This window comes from Panthera onca, chromosome B3, assembly GCF_046562875.1.
Source record: "Panthera onca isolate mPanOnc1 chromosome B3, mPanOnc1 haplotype 2, whole genome shotgun sequence".
NCBI classification, from domain to species: Eukaryota; Metazoa; Chordata; class Mammalia; order Carnivora; family Felidae; genus Panthera; species Panthera onca.
Genome location: NC_138344.1, coordinates 31,422,578 through 31,447,331, shown reverse-complemented (window position 1 = coordinate 31,447,331; position 24,754 = coordinate 31,422,578). Strand labels below are relative to the sequence as shown.

At 38.9% G+C, this 24,754-nt stretch overlaps 1 protein-coding gene across 3 annotated transcripts in view; it reads right to left on the bottom strand.

The window, feature by feature from the left end:
* EDC3 (enhancer of mRNA decapping 3) overlaps window positions 1–23,848 on the bottom strand; it is a 60,777-nt gene extending 36,929 nt beyond the window's left edge. For 2 of the 3 annotated variants that reach the window (XR_013556367.2, XM_060618055.3), the window contains exons 1-3: window positions 23,667–23,834; window positions 5,889–6,070; window positions 2,377–2,696 (exon numbers count right to left, since the gene is read on the bottom strand). Coding sequence is in view for 2 of the 3 variants with exons in the window: in XM_060618055.3 (XP_060474038.2) it covers window positions 2,377–2,696; window positions 5,889–6,052 (484 nt within the window). In the remaining variant the exon portion in view is untranslated. Of the gene's footprint in view, window positions 1–2,376; window positions 2,697–5,888; window positions 6,071–23,666 lie in introns of all 3 variants that reach the window. The other variant, XM_060618056.3, reaches the window with a different exon arrangement.
* Between the last annotated feature and the right edge of the window lie 906 nt (window positions 23,849–24,754).

Genomic DNA, 24,754 nt, shown 5'->3' with positions numbered 1-24,754 from the left:
TAATACCACTCTCCAATAAAATAAACAGGGATCCTTGGAGACATGGCTGATTCTAGGGGTAAGGCAAAAAATACAGAAGAAAATGTGGCTCCTGGGTGGCTCAATTGGTTGAGCGTCCGACTCTCAATTTTGGCTCAGGTCATGATTACAGGGTTGTGGGAGCGAGTCTTGCATCAGGCTCTGCACTACGTGTGGAGCCTGCTTAAGACTCTCTCTCCCCCTCCCCTCTGCCCCTGTCCCACCTTCATGCTTGCACTCTCTCTCTAAAATAAACATTTATAACAAAAAGTGATTAGAAGATAAACCTGGAGCATCTTGTAGGGCCAGAAAGTAAAGAAGTACAGGGGAAAAAAACCTATCCACAATAATGGGGGAAATGTCCAAGGAAAACAGGAGCTAACCAAAACAGCTCCCAGTGGCCAATGCCAAGCACTAAAATAAAGCAGTGATGAATTATAACCTAAAGTGTAAGATAAATACTTATAAGTCCATACTGATAAAAATAAATAACTGAATAAACATGGGAGAAGAGACAAATCTCCGGTGCAGAAGAATTCCAAGCAATGTATACAGATACTCTGCATAACTTTCTACTTAGAGGTGTGGGCTGCACACTGACTTCCTTCCAATATAGGAGGAGTGGGGAGAACTTTACAGAAAAATGTGACATACACACTTCCCTCAGCCAGGTGATCAAGGTCAACATCAAGTCATAAACCATGTTCACAGTACATACCCTTGATATGAAGTGATGAAAATAACTTTTATCACTGTAGTCTTCCACCCTAAACACATAACCCCAATCTAATCACAAGAGAAACATCAAATCCCAATTGAGAATATTCTACAAAATACCTGACCAGTACTCGTCAAAATACTCTAGGCCACCAAAACCAATGAAACTCTGAGAAACTGTCAGATGTAAGAGGAGACATGACTATTAAATGTAATGTGGTATGCTGGATGAGCGTCTGTAACATGGACATTAGGTAAAAACTAAGGTAATCTGAAGAAAATACTTTACTTAATAATAATGTATCAATATTGGTTCATTAACTGTAACAAATTTACCTTAGTAAGATGTTAATAATCAGAGAAAAAAATACTAGGAAAAATGCTAATGAAGGTTATCTCTAAGCACATGAGATTATAAGCTGCTTGACTACATGAACTTTAAACAAACAAGTCAGTGTTTTCAGTGAAGAAAAAAGGGCTTTAAGTGAGAATAAAGCAAAGCAGAGAAGGTTAAAGTCTAAATGAAAATAGTAAATTTCCCATCCAAGCATTCTTTAGTTTTTCAAAAGATGTGGAAGTAACAATTCAATTTTAGTCTCAGGTTTTCACTGTCAATTCAGACAGTTACTTAAGCAGTGAAGGAATGAGTCCTGAAATACATTTTTTTAAGTTCCAAAATTTCAAGAGTTTATTCATGAAATCAGGGCATTTTCAAATGTAAAAATGTTGGCCCCTAACACAGATGCCACACAGATTCTGGTGAATCTGTTATAATTCATTTTTATAACATTATTCTAGTGAATGCATTAAAAAGCATACCAGATTCTAGTGAATTAATTACAGTTCCATAGTGAGTACATGGCATTCAACAATTTGTTAGTGCCAAACACAACTAGGCTATCAACACACCAGTGCATATTTTCCTTTATGTGTTAGTAAGGACAGTGAATATAGCAAATTTAAAATTGTAGTCTGTCGGAAGGGGTGCCTGGGTGGCTCAGTCGGTGGAGCATCTGATTTCTGCTCAAGTCATGATCTCATAGTTCATGGGTTCGAGCCCCACGTCAGGCTCTGCACTGACAGTGAGGAGCCCGCCTGGGATTCTCACTCTTTCCTCTCTGTCTCTGCCCCTCCTCCACTCACACTTTTTTCTCTCAAAATAAAAAAAATAATAAAAAAAAATTGTAGTCTGTCAGAGACCGTCCGATCACAGACATGTATAAGCCAATCCCTTCCTTTCCTCTGAGGATGGGAGCCAAATCACAAGTTAGCCAAGAATTTCCTGGAACAGTCAAGTGTAGACTCAACTCAGACATCACCACCACCATCTGTTACCAGATTGAAGACAATAATCGCTTTCGTCCACGTGAACTCCAGGCAGGTTACTGACTTTTCTTGAAGGAAGTTAAGTGGGGGAGAGGGTAAGGAGCTGGTATGAGTCTCTAACAGCTTATTTTCTCTCCCTTAATCTCCTGAAGGGGTAGACCTACAATAAGAGAATCATGCTGTATTTTTGAGAAGCTTTACCAGCATCCCTTTTCACTAGGGTAACAAAGAATTTGTTTACAGAACAGCAGTGGATAAAACCTTATAGCCCTGAAACACAAGGGTAAGAAGAAACATCAACTTGATCCAACTTACAAGAGTTGTGCCGACGACGGAAACTTTTGGACTGACTCAAGGATTCCGTGTGCCTGTCCACATAGCTCTTTGAGCACTGCTGCTGCTGTGGGGAAACGGCAACATCTTGGCTCTTCACATCTGTCCTCTTAGGGATATTCTGAGGGGCACTGCTGGAAGAGGTTGGCTTCTTCACCAGCTTGCCTGTGCCATTCTGATTGATACCCACTTGGTACCCAACACCAGAGGGGCCTAATTCTGTCTGATGAAGGTCTCCAAAATGTTGATTTTCTCCAGGACCTGGTATCTCCAGAATTTTTAATTCTGTAATGTCACCTGCCCTGAAATACACAAAAGAGTCCAAGTCTCAAAACTAATAGTGCCATACTCATGTTCATAGCAGTATTCTTTCCAAAGGGTAGAAACCCGAGTGTCCACTGTAAGATGAACAGATAAACAAAATATGGTACAGACTTACAGTGAAATACTTACTAGGCCTTTAAAAATTTTTTTTAATGTTTGTTTTTTGAGAGAGAGGAAGGCAGAGTGTAAGTTGAGGAGGGACAGAGAGAGAGGGAGACACAGAATCCGAAGCAGGCTCCAGGCTCTGAGTGTCGGCACAGAGCCCAAAAAGGGGCTTGAACTCACAGACCGTGAGATCATGACCTGAGCTGATGTTGGACACTTAACTGACTGAGCCACCCAGGCACCCCACCAGGCCTTTAAAAGGAGGGAAATTCTGACACATGGTACACCATGGATGAACTTTGAAGACAGTATGCTAATAAGTAAAATAAGCTATCACAAAAGGACAATTATTAAATGATTCTACTTATATGAGATATTTAGAATAGTCCCATTCATAGAAAAAGAAGGTAAAAAATTGGTTACCAGGGCTGGAGGAAAAGGAGATTGGAGAGTTAGTGTTTACAGGGTATGAAGTTTCACTGTGGGGTGATGGGAAAGTTCTGGAGATGGATAGTAGTGACAGGAGGCAAAGCTGTGGAGGTAATGGGGACCAGATCATACTCATATTACATTTTTCTAGTGGCTGTAGGGAAGGTGGAAAAGCTAGCGGGAAGAACACTGAGTGAGGAGATCAAGCAAGAAATAGAGGCAACGAACAGGGCAAGTGACAATGCAAATGGAGAGGGGAGGATGAAACCAAGAGACATTTGGACTCCATAGGGTTTGGTGACTAAGCATGAGGATCAAAGAGAAAGAATTTACAATGATTCCTAAGTTTCTAACTCGGAAAGGTATAATTAGTTACCGATTAAGGGTAGACCTTTGAAAGAAGAAACCTACAGATAACATGATGAGTTCAGCTTTGAAAATCTTAAATTTAAGATATTTTGTGGGAGCAGGGCGCCTGGGTGGCTCAGTCAGTTAAGCGTCTGACTTCAGTTCAGGTCACAATCTCACAATTCATGGGTTCGAGCCACATGTGAAGCTTCATGCTGGCAGTGCAGAGCCTGCTTTGGTTTTCTTTCTCTCTCCCTCTTTCTCTACCCCTTCCCCACTCATGCTTTCTCTCTCAAAATAAATAAATTAAAAAAAAAAAAAAGAATATGTGAGCAAATTTCACATATTCATTAAAAAAAAAAAAAAAAAGATATTCTGTGCAAGGGGTGCCTGACTGGCTCAGTTGAAAGAGCATCCGACTCTTGATCTCAGGGTCCAGCCCTACACCGCGTGTAAAAACAGATATTTTGTGGGACATCCACCTGGAAATGACCAATAGACAAAATAAGTGTCAGGAGTTCAGATAATGGGTCTAAATTAAAGATCTGGGGTCTCAATGTGTACGAGGGTACACATGAAGTGGTCGAGAGAGATTACAGACAAAGAAAAGAATCAAAGACAGAACTTTGAGTAAATCAATCTTAAGTGAGTAGAAGAGGGGCGCCTGGGTGGCTCAGTCAGTTAAGCATCCAACTTCGGCTCAGGTCACGATCTCACAGTTAGTGAGTTCAAGCTCCTCATAGGGCTCTCTGCTGTCAGCACAGAGCCCACTTTGGATCCTCTGTCTCCTTCTCTTTCTGCCCCTCCCCCACTCACATACTGTTTCTCAAAAATAAACAAACATTAAAAAAAAAGTAGAAGAAAAGGAACGTGGTGTCGGGGATGTAAAGGAATGGAAGAATACATGGAAAGAAAACCCAAAGGAGTGACAGAGGAACTAAAAGACAACACTTCAACAGGCGGCATCTGAGTTAACGTTAGAATGAAGACACTGCTGCAGAATTTGGCAATTAGTTCATTTGTAACATTGAACTAGCGAGAGCTAGTTTAGCAAGACGGTAAAATTAGAAAAAAAGACAATGGTGGGGAAAAGAAGAACTAGAGAATGAGGCCACAAAGGGAATGAAAACAGACTATTTTGCTCTGAAAAGAACCGTGGGCATAAAGAGAAAGGAAAGGACAGGCAATACCTAATGGCACATGCAAGCTGTGGGTGGACGTGGGTGTTGGAGGGTGTGAACTGTGGGGGAAGGCTGGGAATGTTGGAATGCAAAGAGGAGAAAGACAGTATAGAGGCTGATAATTAAGACACAAAAGACATGGAGTAGGGTGTCAAAGGAGACAGAAAAGGATAGTATGTGAAGCATACAGGACAAGGGTAGCCCTGAACACACAGGGTATGTCTTCTATTGAGATTTTAGAAGGGGTTAGAAATAAGAATTGAATACTCCTAAAGATTATGTGAAGGTACTTTTTAGAGAGTCGAGGAAGCTCTCGTATGACCGTTCTGTTGTTGCTCTAACCTAAGAAAGGGAGGCTGCATGACAAACTGGTGAAAAGAGGGATGTGAAGACAACAACTGAACTTGCAGACAACTGAACTTGAGATCAGTTAAGCATCTGACTCATGGTCAGTTAAGCATCTGACTCATGGTTTTGGCTCAGGTCATGATTTCATGATTCATGAGATCAAGCACTGTGTTGGGCTCTGCATTAACAGCTTGATCCTACTTGGGATTCTCTCTTCCCTTCTCTCTCTGCCCCTCCCCTACTCATGCTTGCTCACACTCTCTCTCAAAATAAGTAAATAAACATTAAAAAGAAAAAAAAAGAAAGAAAAATACATTTCAGTAACTAAGGACCTCAGCTACTGGAGACAGTGTGCTTCTGGAGATAAATTACAATACAAATCTAAAAGAGAGATACATTCATGCAGTGGGGGGAGGATCAATAAAGGCCTTAGATATAAGAAAATACAAATAATAAAAATCTGAGAAAGAAAATAGAAAGATTATTCTGAATTTGACCCACTTAAATAATATTGAGTGCTTGACAGAGATGAGAAAAATATTTGACAAACCCCGATTCATTGGCTAAAAGTTAATTATGACACAACACAAACTCTATGCTGAAACAGCAGCTAGACTAGAAGAGTTAAGACTTCAAAATCTCACCTGACAAGACTCTCCTCAAAAGCAGCCCCATACAAGAGAACGTCGGCAATCGGACCTAGATTCAAGCTCCACAGACCACGAGACTAGATTTGAAGAAATCAGTCAGGACACTCACCTGAAGGTGACTTCTGGCACGAGGCACTTCACTCCATTGTGGAAAGGCCGGGTGAGAGAAATGGTCTGGCTGATCTGATCCACTGCTGACACTCTTCCCTGATAGACCCCCAAGCTATCACCACAGTTGATGGACACAATACTGCCCAGCCAATCCGTAGCCATGTTGCTGATGTGAGACCACTGTAGAGAGAATGAGCCATTCAAATCTTGAGAAACAGACAAATCTTTAATTAAAATCAGCAAATATTATGTCAGGCTCTGAACCAGGTGTTGCTTAATAATATATATTCTGTCACATCCTTAATTGAAGTAATAAAGCATAAAAAATAAAACTTTTCTGTGGGGGGGAGGGTGCCTGGGTGGTTCAGTCAGTTAAGCGACCGACTTCGGCTCGGATCGGGATCTCGCGGTTTGTGAGTTCAAGCCCCGCGTCAGGCTCTGCGCTAACAGTTTGGAGCCTGGAGCCTGCTTCAGATTCTGTGTCTCTTCCTCTCTCTGCCCCTCCCATGCTCATGCTCTCTCTCTCTCTCTCTCAATAATAAGTAAACATTAAAAAATTAAATTAAAAAAACCTTTTTTGGTGGGAATGCAAACTTGTGCAGTCACTACGGAAAACAACACGGAAGTTCCTCAAAAAATTAAAAATAGAACTACCCTATGATCCAGTAATTGCACTACTGCGTATTTACCCAAAGAACAGATGCGATGTTTACATACATACATACACACACACACACACATATACACACAATGGAATATTACTCACCCATAAAAAAGAATGAAACCTTGCCATTTGCAACAGCATGGATAGAGCTAAAACATATAGTGCTAAGCAAAACAGGCCAGTCAGAGAAACACAATTATCTTATTTCAATCACATGTGGAATTTAAGAAATAAAACAAGCAAAAAGGGAAAAAGAGACAAGTCAAATAACAGACCCTACAGATGAATGGATAAAGATGTCACTCACTCACACACACACACAAAATGGAGTATTACTCAGCAATCAAAAAGAATTAAATCTTGCCATTTGCAACTATGTGGATGGAACTAGTGGGTATTATGCTACCTGAAATTGGTCAGAGAAAGACATGTATATGACTTCACTCATATGAGGAATTTAAGAAACAAAACAGATGAACATAAGGGAAGGGAAGCAAATAAAATATAAAAACAGGAAAGGGGACAAAAACATAAGACTCTTAAATATAGAAAACAAACAGAGGGTTGCTGGAGGGATGTGGGAGGGGGGATGGGCTAAATGGGTAAGGGACATTAAGGAAGACACTTGCTGGGACAAGCACTGGGTGTTATACACAGGGGTGAATCACTGGAATCTACTCCTGAAATCATTGTTGCACTATATGCTAACTAACTTGGATGTAAGTTAAAAAAAAAAAAAAAAAATGCTGAGGGGATATATATATATATATATATATATATATATATATAAGCAAAAAATAAAATAAAATAAAATAAAATAAAATAAAATAAAATGACTCTTAACTATAGGGAACAAACAGATGGTCACCAGAGGGGAGGTGGGTGGGGGGATGGGTGAAATACGTGAAGGGATTAAGAGTACAACTCATCTTGATGTGCACTGAGTAATATATAGAATTGATGGGTCACTGTACTGTACACCTGAAACTAATATAATGCTGTAGGTTAACTATACTTGAATTACTTTTTTTTGTTATATTAATGAATAAGCAATATAATTTAATTTATATAAAGATATTATAATTGCTTTAAAGAAAAAACAGTAAAGATAATATTTACCTAGACATCTAATCACACAAACTACAACCTTTTTATAACTAAATCAACTTTGACAGGAAAATGGGAGGCATCAGTCTACCCAATTTCAAGGCTTATTATATGGGTATGGTAATCAAAACTATGTGGTATTGGTGGGAGGAAAGATATATAAATCAATGGAATGGAATAGAAAACCCAGAAACAGATACACACAAAAATGCCCCAAAATGATTCTGACAAAATGCAAAAGTAATTCAACCAAAGTAACATAGTTTTTACAAATGGTGCTGGGGCAAATGGATATCCATCAGTAAAAAACTAAACCCTGACCTAAGTCTCATAATGCACACATTTATTAAAAATGATTACAGACTTGGGGCACCTGGGTGGCTTAGTCGGTTGGGCATCGACTTCAGCTCAGGTCATGATCTCATGGTTTGTGAGCTTAAGCCCTGTGTCGGGCTCTGTGCTGACAGCTCAGAGCCTGGAGCCTGCTTCTGCTTCTGTCTGCCTCTCTCTCTGCCCCTCCCCTACTTGTTCTCTCTCTCTCAAAAATAAATAAACATTAAAAAATTTTTTTTAAATAATTTAAAAAATTATTTAATTTAATAATTAATAATTTAATTTTTTAATAATAAATTTTTTAAATAATTATAGACTTAAATGTAAAATGTCAAACTATAAAACTTTTAGGGAAAATATAAGAGAAACCTTCAGGATCTGGTGAGGCAAAGAGTTCTTAGACCCCAAAAGCACAATCTATAAAAAGAGATTGTGATACACTGGAGTTCTTCAAAACTAAAAACTTTTGTTCTATAAAAGACCTTGTTAGGAGGATAAAAAAGACAAGTTACAGAATGGGGAAAATATTTTTCCAAACCACATATCGGAAAGAGACAAGGGACTAGTATATCGAATATATAAAGAACTCTGAAAACCCAGTAGAAAAAAAATCCATTAAAAAATGGGCAAAAGACACAAAAAGACATTTCAAAACAGAAGATATACAGACAGCAAACAAGCACATGAAAAGATGTTCAACAGTTCAACATCATTAACCATTAGGGAAATACAGTTTAAAATTACCATGAAAGATCACTACACATCAACCAGAATGGCTAAAATAAAAACTAGTGACAACACCAAATCCTGGAAAGGATGTGGAAAAACTGGATTCCTCACACACTGCTGATGGGATTATTAAATGGTATGGCCATTGTGGAAAACAATTTGGCAATCTATAAAAAATATTAAAAACATGCAACTATTACATGACTCAGCAACTGCACAACTGGTCATTTATCCCAGAGAAAGCAACACTTAAATTCACACAAATAGGCCCAAACTAGAAACCAAGATGACCTTCAATGGGTGAATGGCTGAACAAACTGCGGTACCATAGAGAAAAAGTAAAAAAAAAAAAAAAAAAAAAAAAAAGCCAACCCCATCAAGTTACATTCCATCTGATTCAATTTGTGTTAACATTTCTGAAATGACAAACTACAGAAATGGAGATGAGTTGTTCCCAGGGTTTAGGGAGGGGCTGAGGCAGGAAGGAAATAGGGATGGCTATGAAAGGGCAACAAAAGGTCTATAAAAGGGATCCTTGTAATAATGGAAATATTCTGTATCTTGACCACATCAATGTCAATATCTTAGTAGTGATACTGTACTACAGTTTTTGAAAATGTTATTACCAATGAGGAAAACCGGGAAGGGTATATGGAATGTTTCTGTATTGTTCCTTACAAGTGCATAAGAATCTACAATTATCTCAAATAAAAGGTTTAATTTTAAAAAAATCAGGGTCCCCTGGGCTCAGTCAGTTAAGCGTCTGACTTTTGATTTCAGCCTAGGTCATGATCTCACACTTGGTGAGACTGAGCCCCACATGGGGGGGGTGGGGGGTGGGGGCTCTGTCAGCCCAGAGCCTGCTTGGGATTCTCTCTCCCTCCCTCTCTCTGCCCCTCCCCTGCACTAGCACACACACTAGCTCTCAAAATAAACATTACAAAAATCAAAAATAAAAAAATTTTAAAACATCAATGTCTCCTACCACATTAACAAAATAAACAAGGAAATCACATATGATATCAATAAATGCAGAAAGACAGGGGTGCCTGGCTGGCTCAGTTGGCAGAGCATGTGACTCTCGATCTTGGGGTTAAGTTTAAGCCCCACATTGGGTATAGAAATTACTTAAAAATAAAATCTTTAAAAAATAAATAAATACAGAAAGATAATCAGACAAAATTCAATATCCATTCATGAAATCAAAAAGGGGGGAGTGAGGGCATCTGCAATTATAGTGAACACCATATTAATGGTGAAATAATGAATCTTTTACCCCCAAAGACTGGGACAAGGCAAGGATATCCACTTCCATCATTTCTACTTCTAATCAATACCATACTATAGGTTCTACACTGCAACAAGAAATAAGAAGCACAAATTGTGGAAAGGAAGAACTAAAAATGTCTTTACTTATAAACCATATGATTGACTGTGTATGTAGAAAACCCTAAGAAATGTACCAACTAAAAAAATCCTACTAGAACTAATAAATTAATTTAGCAAGGTCACAGGATACATGCTCAATTTAAAATAAACTGAGAGTACAAACTGAAAATAAAATTTTAAAATACTATTTGTAGTACTATTAAAAACCATAAACTTTACTTAGGATTAAAAAAAACCATTACTTAGGATAAATCTAATGAAAAACATGCAGAACTTCTACAACGAAAAATCTAAAAGACCACTGAGGAAAATTAAAAGAGGATCTAAATAAATAGGAGAGATGTACCACCTTCATAAGTCAAAGAGCTCAACGTTGTCAATTCTCCCCAGTCAAATACAAATATCAATAAAAATCCCAACTGGTCTTTTTGAAGAAACTGAAAAACTGATTCTAAAAGGCATATGGCAATGCAAAATACTTAGAACAGCCAAAATAATCATGAAAATAAAAAACAAGGCTACATGTTTTATACCACCTCATTTTAAAATTTACTATAAAGCTATAGAAAATCTGTGGTGTTGGTGCAAGGCTAGACAAAGAAATCAATGGAACAGAACAGAGCCCAGAAACAGACCCACACTGACTTCCAAGCAAGGTACCAAGATAAATCAATAAAGAAATTCAAGTATCTTTCAAAAAATGGTGCTAGAACTAGATATACAGGAGGAAAAATAACCTTGTATTCCTATCCCATACCAGATACAAAAAATCAATTTGAAACAAACTATCTAAACATAAAAGCTAGAACTATTAAAGCTACTAAGAAAACAGTATCTTAGTGACCTTGGGTGAGAAAAAGCTTAGACAAAACACAAATAAGTACTAATCATAAAAGAAAAAAAAATCTGATGAATTAGATTTCATCAAAATGTAAAAGTTCTAATTATCAAAAGTCACCATAAAGAATATAAATTGGAAAAGATGAAAAAAAAAAAAATATATATATATATACATATATTTATTCAGTGAGACCAACTGGGAGGCAACTAGAGCAGAGCATCTGAGAGCTGATGGTAAACTGTAACAGATCAATGGAGATGGAAAGAAGTTGACCTTTCATATAGGTGGTCTGAATCTAATGATGGTTTAATATGATAGGTAACAGAAAGGAAGGGGAAAAAAACTACTGCTAAGAAAATAAAAGGTGAGTGGTACACACATAATCCCACAGCCTTTAAACACATACCATCATGTTGTGCAACAGCAGCAGCAGCAGCCAGCATTTACTGCACATTTAGTATGACTCAGCCAAAACTTTAGGGGCATTCTTCCCTTCAATCCTCATGACAATTCTACGGGGTAGCTACTTTACTATCCCATTTTATTTTTTAAAAGTGTTTTAAAAATGCTTATTTATTTGAGAGAGAGACAGACAGAGAGAATGAGCAGGGGAGTGGCAGAGAAAGAGGAAGAGAGAATCCCAAGCAGGGTCTGTACTGACAGCACAGAGCCCAACGTGGGGCTCAAACTCAAGAACCTTGAGTCATAACCTGAGCCGAAATCAAGAGTCAGATGCTTAACCAACTGAGCCACCCAAGCACCCCACTTAGTTTTCTTATTGAACATTTAGAGAATTCCATCTTTCACAATTATAATTAATGCAGCAATGATCAATTTCATATAGTGCTTGTCCTAAATTATTTTCTTAGGCTAACGCCCCAATCAGTAAAAAGGTAAAGTCATCTAGCTTTGATTACAATGTCCCAGAGCAGAAAACTATTTTTTTCCAAGTCATATTTTTTCAACTTCTTTTCAAACCAAATCATTCTCTGAATGGGGTTAGTCATACATTTAAAATAATGGTAACGTAATAACATATTTAAGAAGATATTCCACATAGTCTAGCCACATCCCAAAATCACTTCTATGGAGGCTACCTCCCAGACTTGGCCAAGCCAAGCATTTCAAGAAGCAAAACAATGGTTCTTTCTTCTACTATCGCCCAAAACAAGAGGGGGAAAAAAAAGGTAAAGCCAGTCAAGAAGAAAACATTCACAATCAATATATCTGATAAAGGACTTGTATCCAGAATACATAAGGAATATTTACAAATCAGCAATAAAAAAGGAAAAACACATTTTTTAAAAACGGGCAAAAGAAGTTATCTGAATGACCAATAAACATACGAAGAGCTGCTGAACATCATTAATTACTGGGGAAATGCAAATTAAAACACAACGAGACAACTCAAACATCCATGCTGGGTGAACGGATAAACAAAATGTGGTATATACCTAGAGTGGAATATCATTCAGTCTTAAAAAGAAGTTCTGATATATGCTACAACACAGATGAACCTTGAAGACATTATGCTAAGTGAAATAAGCCAGATAGGAGTTTCCTACAGCAGTCAAGAGACTACCCGACACAAGAGACTATTCTACCACAGAGACAGAAAGCAGAAGGTGGCTGCCAGGAGCGGGGGGAACAGGGAATGGTAAGTTATTGTTTAATGGGTACAGAATTTCAGTTTGGGAGTCTGAAAAAGTTATGGATGGTGGTAATGGTTACACAACAATGTGACTGTACTCAATGCCACTGAACTACACACTTAAAATAGTAACTTTTATACACATGTATTTTACAACAATAAAAAATAATTATGTTGGAAAAAACACCGTAAGATACCATTTTGGTATCTTGGCTTAAAATTTAAAGGACGGTAGGTGACACCAAATGTGTGTGATGATATGGAGCAACTGGAACCCCCTTACACTGCTGATAGTGTAAAATGATACTACGACTTTGGGAAAGAGTTTAATGATTTCTTACAATATTAAACACATACCTATGACCCCAAATTTCATTCCCAGCATTTACCCAGGAAAAATGAAAACATGCTCAAAAAGGAACTTGTACACAAATGTACACAGTAGCTTTATTCACAATAGCAAAAACTAGAAACAAGGACAAGAGATAAATTATGGTATTAACAACAAAACACTACTCAGCAAAAAAAGGAACAAAAAACTTACGCTACAACAAAACTATGAATAGCTAATTCTATCTTGTCTTTCTGGTATCTGCTAAAATGTCACCACCCCAAAGAGGCCTTCCCTGGCTACCCCAATCTAATGTCACTACTCACCATCACTCTTCAACACCTCATCTTCTGTTATGGTCTCAAAATTAATCACAACACGAATTACCTTATTAGTTTATGTTGTATCACCCCACTAAAATGTAAGCTTCATGAGGGCAAGAGACCTTTTCTGCCTTGTTCAGCCAGTAAGAGTGTCCAGAAAAAGAAACGCAAATATTTATCTAATCAATGAATGAATTTACATGTCATAAATCTGACAGAAGTTAATCACTCAAAATCTAGAGTATATAAATATTTATATTTAGATGCCTTGGCCCTTCTTGGAAATAGTTCTAAAATCAGAATACCTGTTAAGCATACTCTGTGCAAAATCCTACAAAGATATGAAATCCAGCATTGCCCTACATACAGAAGGAAGTCAGGAAATAGCAGATGAGTATAAACATAACATACAATATTAAGTACAAAATGAAATACTGCTTGGCATTCTCCATGAAAAAACAGAAAAGAAAGAGCATTTCAAGCTGTTTTCAAGTATTAATTTCAGAAATACACCTACATAAAATATACAGCCTAAAAAAGGAAAAATAAAAAACACTCCTGTGGTAAAAAGAGTATGTCCCATCAGAAACACAAAACCTAAAGAAAAACGCAGGGAATTTTCCAGTGATCTAAGTAAATATCAGAAAACTATGCTGACAGAACAGAAAATAATGTGTTAGCAGGATCAACTGTTAGATTTTTTTTTTTTTACATTTTACAAAAAATTTCAAACATACACAAATGTAGGCAGAACAGCATAATGAACCCCACATACCCATCACTGAGTTACAACAATTATCAATATAAGCATTTAAGAAATCAGATGAATTTCCGATGCAACCCAATTTCCACAACCCTGATGATGGTAAAAGGCACAAAATACACATACTTTAGGCTTATTTCCCATGTCCTGACCAGCCTTTGTCTACTTTAGTATCACAGAAGTATGAATTTCCTCTCCCATCATTTATACTCCGTCATAATCCTACTCTGATGCTTGTATTATTAGCTGCAGAATGAAAAGCTGTAGTAACAAGAATTTTTTCAACTACCAGAAATTCATGAGATGTGAAAGACTTTTATTTCTTCTTTACCCAATATATGTATTTAAGACACTGATGTTGTCTTTAAAAAGCTTTTGCACAACAAAGGAAACCAAAAAAAAGGAAAAGGCAACCTACCACTGGGAGAAGATATTTGCAAATGATATATCCAATAAGGGTTTATTTTTTTTAATGTTTATTTATTTATTTTGACAGAGAGAGAGAGTATGTGCACAAGCAGAGGAGAGGCAGAGAGAGAGGCAGAGAGAGAGGGAGAGGGAAAGAATCCCAACCAGGCTCCACACAGTGCAGAGCCTGATGCAGGGCTCGATCCCACAAACCATGAGCTCATGACCTGAACTAAAATCAAGAGTCAGACACTTAACTGATTGAGCCACCCAGGTACCCTCTCCAGTAAGGGTTTAATATCCAAACTGTAAAGAACTTACACAACACAAAAAAATAACCCCAATAATCTGATTAAAGATGGACAGAGGACCCAAATAGACATTTTTCCAAAGAAGACATACAGATGGCCAACAGACACATGAATAGATGCTCAATATCACTAATCATCAGGCAAATACAAATCAAAACTACAATGAGATAGCACCTCACATCTGTCAGAATAAGCAATACCAAATGGACAAGAAACAATAAATGTTGGCAACGATGTGGACAAAAAGGAAGCCCTGTGCAGTTGGTGGGAATGCAAACTGATACAACCACTGTGGAAAACAGTATGGAGCTTCCTAAAAAATTAAAAATAGAAATTCAAAAAAAAAAAAAAAAGAAAAAGAAATGGAAGGAAAGCTTTCAAACTCATTCTATGAAGCCAGCATTACCTTGATTCCAAAAACCAAAGACCCCTCTAAAAAGGATTACAGGCCAATATCCCTGATGAAGCTGGATGCAAAAATTCTCAACAAGATACTAGCAAATCGAACTCAACAGTACATTAAAAGAACTATTCACCATGATCAAGAGGGATTCATTCCTGGGTTGCAGGGCTGGTTCAATATTCATAATCAATCAACATGATATACCACATTAACAGAAGAAAGGATAAGAACCATATGATCCTGTCAATAGATGCAGAAAAACCATCTGACAAAATACAGCATCCTTTCTTGATAAAAACCTTCAAGAAAGTAGGGATAGAAGGGATACCTCAACATCACAAAAGCCATATACGAAGGCGCACAGCTAATATCATCCTCAATGGAGGAAAAACTGAGAGCTTTCCCCCTAAGATCAGGAACATGACAGGGATGCCCACTCTCGCCCTGTTGTTCAACATAGTGTTGGAAGTCCTGGCCTCAACAATCACAACAAAAAGAAATAAAAGGCCTCCAAATTGGCAAAGAAGAAATCAAACTTTCACTCTTCACAGATGACATGATACTCTATATGGAAAACCTGAAAGACTCCACCGAAAAACTGCTAGAGCTGATAGATGAATTCAGCAAAGTCACAAGATATAAAATCAATGCACAAAATCAGCTGCATTTCTATACACCAATAATGAAGCAACAGAAAGAGATATCAAGGAATCAATCCCATTTACACTTACACCAAAAACCATAAAATACCTAAGAATAAATCTAACCAAAAGGTAAGAGATCTGTATGCTGAAAACTATAGAAAGCTTATGAACGCAACTGAAGACACAAAGAAATGGAAAAACATTCCATGCTCATGGAATGGAGGAACAAATACTGTTAAAATGTCAACACTACCCAAAGCAATCTACACATTCAATGCAATCCCAATTAAAATTGCACCAGCATTCTTCTCAGAGCTAGAACAAGCAATCCTAAAATTTGTATGGAACCACAAAAGATCCCAAGTAGCCAAAGTAATGTTGAAAAAGAAAACCAAAGTGAGAGAAATCACAGCCTTTAGCCTCTACTGCAAAGCTGTAATCATCAAGACAGTATGGTATTGGCACAAAAACAGACACACAGACCAATGTGCATGAGAACCCAGAATTGGACCCACAAATGTACAGCCACCTAATCTTTGACAAAGCAGTAAAGAGTATCCGATGGAAAAAAGACATCTCTTTAGCAAATGATGCTAGAACTGGACAGCAACATGCAGAATGAAACTGGACCACTTTCTTACACCATACACAAAAATAAACTCAAAAGGAATGAAAGTCCTAAATGTGAGACAGGAAACCATCAAAACCCTAAAGGGAAAAAAAGGCAACAATCTCTCTGACCTCAGATGCAGCAACATCTTGCTCGACGCATCTCCAAAGGCAAGGGAAATAAAAGCAAAAATGAACTATTGGAACCTCATCAAGATAAAATGCTTCTGTACTGCAATGGAAACAATCAACAAAACTAAAAGGCAACCAATGGAATGGGAGAAGTTATTTGCAAATGACATATCGGATAAAAGGTTAGTAGCCAAAATCTATAAAGAACTTAAACTCAACATCCAAAAAACAAATAACCCAATGAAGAAATGAGAAGACATGAATAGACACTTTTCCAAAGACATCCTGATGGCCAACAGACACATGAAAAGATGCTCAACATCACTCATTATCAGGGAAATACAAATCAAAATCAGTCTGATTCCACCTCACACCAGTCAGAGTGGCTAAAATTAATAACTCAGGAAACAACAGATGTTGGCAAGGGTGTGGAAAAACAGGAACCCTCTTAGAACTGTTGGTGGGAATGCAAACTGGTGTAGCTGCTCTGGAAAACAGTGTGGAAGTTCCTCAAAAAATTAAAAATAGAATTACCCTACAACCTAGCAATAGCACTACTAGGAATTTATACTACTAAGATACAGGAGTGCTGATTCATGGGGCACATGTACTCCAATGTTTATAGCAGCACTTTCAACAATAGCCAAATTATGGAAAGAGCTCAAATGTCCATCAACTGACAAATGGATGAAGAAGATGTGGTTTAGATATACAATGGAACACTACTTGGCAATGAGAAGGAATGAAATCTTGCCATTTGCAATGTGGATGGAACTAGAGAGTATTATGCTAAGTGAAATAAGTCAAAGAAAGACAGATATCCTATGTTTTCACTCATGTGGAATTTGATAAACTTAACAGAAAACCATGGGGGAAGGGAAGGGGAAAAAACAGAGAGGGAGGCAAACCATAAGAGACTTAAATACAGAGAACAAACTGAGGGTTGATGGGAGGGGTTTGGGGGAGAGGGGAAAATGGGTGATGGGCATTGAGGAGGGCATTTGTTGGGATCAGCACTGGGTATTGTATGTAAGCGATGAATCATGAGAATCTACTTCCAAAGCCAAGAGCACACTGTATACACTGTATGTTAGCTAAATTGACAATAAATTATATTTTTTAAAGACAAATAGCCAAATTATGGAAAGCGCCCAAATGTCCATCAACTGATGAATTAAAAAGATATACACATTCATACATACATACATACCTACAGTGAATACTACTCCGCAATGAAAAAGAATGAAATCTTGCCATTTTGCAACAATGTGGATGGACCTGGAGGGCATTATGCCAAGCAAAATAAGTCAGTCCGAGAAAGACAGATATCATATGATTTCATTCATATGTGGAATCTGAGAAACTCAACAAATGAACATAAGAGAAGGGAAGCAAACTGTAAGAGACTCTTAAATACAAAGAATAAATGGAGGGTTGCTGGAGTGGGGGAAGGCAGGGGGATGGGTTAAATGGGTGATGGGCATTAATGAGGGCACTTTTCGGGACAAGCACTGGGTATCATACGTAAGAGATGAATCACTAGAATCTACTCCTGAAGCCAAGACTACACTGTGTGTTAACTAACTTGAATATCAATTAAACAGAAAAGAAAAGAAATACCATACAATCCAGTAATTCAACTACTGGGTATTTACCCAAAGAAAACAAAACTACCAGTGTGAAAAGACAGGTGCGCCCCTATGTTCACTGTAGCTTTACAATAGCTAAGAAATGAAAGCTAACCTAAGTGCACACTGACAGATAAATGTATAAGATGTGGTACACACACAGGAATATTACTCGGTCGTCAAAAAGTATCAGATCTTGCCAAGTGTGACAACATGGATGGACCCACAGGCCATTATGCTGAGTGAAATAAGTCTGATAAAGACAAATACCATATGCCTTCACTTACATGTAGAATCTAAAAAACAAAACAAAGAATCATAAATAGAGAAATGGTGGGTGCCAGAGGGGATGGAGTTGAGGGGATGGGTGAATTAGGTGAAGGGGATTAAGAAGTACAAAATTCCACTTACAAAATAAGTCACAGAGGGTGAATTAGGTGAAGGGGATTTAAGAAGTACAAAATTCCACTTACAAAATAAGTCACAGAGATGAAAAGTACAGCACAGGAAACATAGTCAATGATATTGTGACAACAGTGTATGGTGACAAATGGTACCCATATCCATCATGGTAATAAGCACAATGTGATGTACAGAATTACAGCTGAAACAAATATAAGATTGTACAGCAACTATAATTTAAAAAGATGTTGTACATTCAAGTTTATATTGGTAATAATTGAGAACTTTTAATAGCTTTAAAACGTGGACTGCCAGTTCTACAATAGAAACTTTTTAAAAAGTAACCACTCGACGTGTAACAAATTACCCTATTATCACAAACTTCCCTCTATGTAAAATACATTAATGCATTATCCAAAACTCATCAAATAGGCTCATTCTATAAAGAAAATTGCTCTATTAATTTAAACCAGTAAATCTAAAACCAGTGAGTGCCATCTGGGTTCCGAATCAGATGAACACACTAAGGAAGGGGGTTTCATCAGAGGACTAGCATCTTCGTGTCAAAAGAAGAGCAACAGCTGAAGCAGAAGGAGATCTAGAAGCCACAAGGAGACCAATCTTTGATGTCTTTTACTTTCTACTTTTCTATCAGGGCTTAATATACATAGTAAGCCTACATATTTTAAGTGTACAGCTGCATGATCTTTTGCATATTAATTCACCCACATTACCACCACCTAAATCAAGACACAGAATACTTTGAACTCCCACGAAGTTTCCACTGTGTCCCCACAAAGGTAGCCATTATTCTGATATTTAACACAAAGGATTAGGGTAGCCCTTTTTTTTTTTTTTTTTTTTTAATATTTTTGAGACAGAGACAGAGTGCGAGCGGGGGAGGGGCAGAGAGAGAGGGAGATACAGATTCTAAAGCAGGCTCCAGGCTCTGAGCTGTCAGCAGAGCCCAACTTGGGACTTGAACTCACAGACCTTGAGATCAGGACCTGAACTAAAGTCGGATGCTTAACTGAGCCACGCAGGCACCCCTAAGTAGCCTTTTTGAACTTCATATAAATGGAATCACGAAGATTCTTATTTATTTTTTTATTTATAAAGGTTCTCTTTTTTGAAGTGTTTGGTTTCTTTGCTCAATTTTACATCTGTGAGATTCATCCTTATTGTTGTATGTAGCAATAGTTCATTCTTTCTCATGACTATATAGTATTCTATTATATAACTATGCCTCAGTGTATTTACCCATCCTGTTTGGGGGGCTATTATGTATAAGGAATTTAACATTTTTGTATTTGTCTTTGTTGGGAACAAATGTGCCCATTTATGCTGGCCAATTACACACAAAGTCTTAGAATATGTATGGACTAATCTGCTCAAATGCTAAACTATCACTTTTTCCCCATTAAGTATGAGGCTTTCTATATCATTTATCTTATAAGAGGCCTTTAGATAATAAATTCAGGTAGCCCTAAATGATCTTCCACCCATTATGCAACTGAGGCAGCTGCCAAAACAATTTATAAACTACAAATGAAGAACTTGCCAGTTACAAACCAACTAACTTCCATTTCCTCTGCCACATCAGACAGAACTCACACTATTCAGATTGAAACAACTCTGGTCAACTAAGGACAGTTATAACCAACAGCTGAGGATGAGTAAGTGGTTACTTATGGGCTTCTGAAAAACTAGGTATTTTTCCATGCATTTATCTCGAAAGCTGTTTAATCAAAATCTTGGGAATGGCAGGGTTGCCTGGGTGGCCCAGAAGGCTTCACCAGTAAATTCTATCAAACATATGGAAAAATAAACAATCCTACACAAACTCTTTCAGAAAACAGAAAAGAAAGTAACATTTCCCAACTCATTTTATATGGGTACTATCACTCTGATACTAAAGCCAAAGACATAAAAAAAAAAACTTCAGTATCCCTCATGAACACAGACACGAAAATTCTTTTTTTTTTAATTTTTTTTTTAATGTTTGTTTATTTTTGAGAGAGAGACAGAGTGTGAGCAGGGGGAGGGGCAGAGAGAGAAGGAGACACAGAATTTGAAGCAGGCTCCAGGCTCTGAGATGTCAGCAGAGCCTGACGCGAGGCTCGAACTCACGAACAGTGAGATCATGACCTGAGCCAAAGTGGGAAGCTCATCCGACTGAGCCACCCAAGCGCCCCATAGACACGAAATTCTTAACAAAATATTAGCAAACTAAACTCAGCAACATATAAAAAAATATTATACACCATGACTAAGTGGGGTTCATTCCAGGAACACAAGATTAGTTTAACACCCAAAATTCAAGTAATGTAATACACCATTTATACATATCTTACACATATCTCAGAGGTTTAATACAAAAAAGGTTACTTGTATATTTTAAAAACATCAAGGGGTGCCTGGCTGGCTCAGTCGGTGGAGCATGTGACTCTTGATCTTACAGTCTTGAGTTCAAGCCCCCACATAGGGTGTGGAGTCCACTTAAAAAAAATGAAGAAAATAAGAACATCAAATTGCATATTTAGATAACTTTGTATGGATCTTCTAGAAGTCAGTATTTACACGCCAAAACTTACATCCTAAATTATTTAAAATGTTTAAACTACTGAAATTTACGGGGCGCCTGGGTGGCTCAGTCGGTTGGGCGGCCAACTTCGGCTCAGGTCATGATCTCACGGTCCGTGAGTTCGAGCCCCGCATCGGGCTCTGTGCTGACAGCTCAGGGCCTGGAGCCTGTTTCGGATTCTGTGTCTCCCTCTCTCTCTCTGACCCTCCCCCGTTCATGCTCTGTCTCTCTCTGTCTCAAAAATAAATTAAAAAAAAAAGTTAAAAAAAAATAAAAAAATAAACTACTGAAATTTACAATGACCAATTTCAGATGCCAACTTAAATGTGTAAGAGATACATAGACTTTCTAATGTTTTGGACACTAAAAAAAGTTTTAAGACCCTGAGTAACAAGGGAAAAAGAATCACTCATGTCAATGCAACTCAGACAACCAATAAAAAATTACTTCAGACAAGCAACAAAAAATTACTTTTGAAAATTTGACAAATTCCAACGACTTTTAACTTGTACCCCCAAATTAATTTACTCTTTTAGAGTACCCAGACATAAACCTTATATTCCAGGAGAGAGCTAATCAGTGCTAAGGTCAATCTTCCTTTCTTGTCCTAGATTCTATGTTCTCCTAATGCAATCTGCCACCACAGTCCCACGAGTTTTTCTCACAACCTAGCCATGCCACTGATTCAGATGATTGAAGCTCCATTTCTTTTTATCACATGAACCCCTTCTAAGTTACATCTACCTTCTTTTTTTTTTTTTTTACATCTACTTTCATTACCTGGAATAATTGCATTTTTTGTAACCTAACTGAAATTTCTCACATTTGTATAACCATTTCGTTTCATTAAACTGCACTGGGCAAATCTTGAGATTAACCAGATGATATTTTCTCTCTTCACTTCAAAAAGGTAAAAAAATCTGATAAGCACACCTTTCAGATAAGGCTTTAAATACACACTGTATATAAAGAAAGTGATATAGCCTCAACTCACCAGAATCCCAACTGTAAGTTGTATTCATAAATCAAACCTTTCCAGACCTAGAGGCTCAAAGTCATGACTCCATCTAACTTTACCACAATCTGGCAAATTCCCCTATGTCATCCACCAGGTCATCATAAAAAAGATGTAATGAATGCCCTCTAAAATCCTGACACACTATCACTACATTCCTTTGAGACACCAATTTGAAGTTCCTGTCCTGTTGTTCTGGATGAATTTATAACTCTAGCAACCCTGCTCCTCTGGCTAGGATACATTTCCACTTTGAATTCTCAGAAGTCACAAATATCTTAAACATTTTCTAATCCAGTATTTTTCAAACTACAGGTCTTTGGCGGTCAGACCTGTTGGCAGTCAATTTAGTGAGTAGCAATCAACTTTTTCTTTCGATGAAATAGAAAATGTCAAGGGGCATCATATGTAAAAAGGGTAAACTTTTGAGGGGTGTGTTGTGTGTACTGTGCCCATGCTGGGAGCACACACAGAGTCATGATGTAAACTGTATCTAACTGTGGGTCCCAGGTCAAAAAAGTTTGAAATACCCTTTGCTAGTCCCACAGCCCTACCCCCACAAGGAAGTTCCACCAAAAAATTCTTAGTGATAAAAAAGTTACGTTATTTGTAACCATCTTTATTTCATAGAGAGAAACCAACAGATAGGAATTTTGAACTCAGTACCCCTAATCTGCCATTCATAAAAAAAGACTAGAATCCATCTGAGGTTTCCAGTTGAAATAGTGACCTGCTCACAGACAGTCATTTATGTTCTGATGGTCTTACTAGACCGATACCTGACAGCGGACCGAAATCAGTGTAGTCTGTGGCTAGGTAAGAGTAGAAAAACCATTCCAGTTCCTCATCCGCAACCACAGGAGAGGATTGTTAGGACTCCTCCCAGCTCTGGAATTGGAAGATTCATTGAAAGCCAACTCGCCAACCAGGCGAGGACTACGCCTCGCACACGCCAGAACACTTGAACCACTCAACAAGCCAAATGTTGATAAATTCAATCAACAGCACACAAAGGGTAGTTAAAGAAGCTCAGGCTTAACACCTACAGCTGGAAAGAAGCAAGAGGCTGCGCCCCGGCGGGTATCGTTAACTTCTCGGCCACCTTTCCCTCTCAGACCCCAGTTCACCTCTGTCCTCAGGCTAACAGTCACGGAGGTGGCACCCGCGCTGTTCCATGCCACCCTACTCCATTGTGCAAAAGGACACTGAGGCATGGAGCAAAGAGTGGGCTAGCTGCCCCGGCCATCAACGAGGCTAAACCAACAGCCTAGGCCGCTAATGCCTCCCCCCTCCCACGCTTCCCGGGCTGTTTAGAATCCTGCTGCCCTCCGCCGCCCACCTCAAACCACACCCCCTGAGGCAACCCCTAGGACCTGGCCCCCGGCTCGCGCCCGCCTCTATAAAAGTCTACAAGGCCCGGAACCCCGAAGCCTAAAAGCAAACCCGCTTGGCAACCCCGGAAGCCCCCTCCCGCGAGCGCCCGTACCCCAGCCGCCCCGCCACTCCCACCTCCAACGCCGTCTGCCTGTCGCCGCCTCCGCACACCGCGCCAAGGAGACCCCGCAACACGAGGAGACCCAGAGGCTGATAAGGGGCTTCTCCGCACCCACCCCCACAGTCGCGGCCGCCGCCGGAAGCGCCCCGCGTCTCCACGCCACCGCCGTGAGGTCACTTCCGGCGCGACGCCTTGGAAACCGGAGGGCAGGCAGTTGAGGGGCGGAGCTCCCGGGAAATTTGAGAGCCTGGAAGAGCGCGGCGAATGCCCGCGCTGCGGCCTCCGGAACCGCGCCTGGGCGTCCATTTTGCGAGCCCCGCCTGCTCACGCGGGGTAAGGCCCTGGTTGGAGTTGGGGCCCTGACCCACTTTCCGGCCCAGTTGTGACGAAAAGTTCCAGCTTTCTCTCCAGACCCCTCGGGCTTATCGCCGCAGAAGAGCTGAGGACTTTGGGGAGGAGGGGGTGCCTGGTGGCGTGGACGTCGGCGTTTGATCAGTTGTAGCTGTGGGACGCAATAAGTAGGCCCCCGCAACGGATTAAAGGAAACAGATTCCCCTTGCGGTTGATCTTCGGAGTGGAATCTGCTTCAGCTCATTTTGGAGTTAGTGCTAGCCAATGTGTACTTGAGTGCCGCTCCCCCCCACACATCCCAGTACTTGGTACATGGGTAAGTGCCACTCTCTTTGTGGCATTTTAGAGCATTGGTAGTCTTGGTTTTGAAAAAAAAAAAAAAAAAAGTAGGCGTTTAAGACCACGACTGAGTATAATGAGGGATTTTAGACCTTTCAAGTTTGCAAGGTCATCTTAAAACCTGATGCCACGTTTGAGAACCACTGCTTGGGCGGGTAGCAAAGAGTAGGACAGTGGTTCCAAACACGGCTCTACAAAATCAGTTGAGGAATTTAATAAAATTTTCTCTCTCCAGGGAGTGCCTTCCCCTCCCTCATCGCAAGAGATTCAGTTTTCATAGGTCTGGAGGAGCTCTGACATGTATATTATTTTAAACGTTCTTTACAATCAATTCTTTGCACATCCCAGATTTGGGAGCCATTGCTGTATGAAACTCAGAGTTGAGTTTTGTTCTAGCTCTACCTGTTGTTTT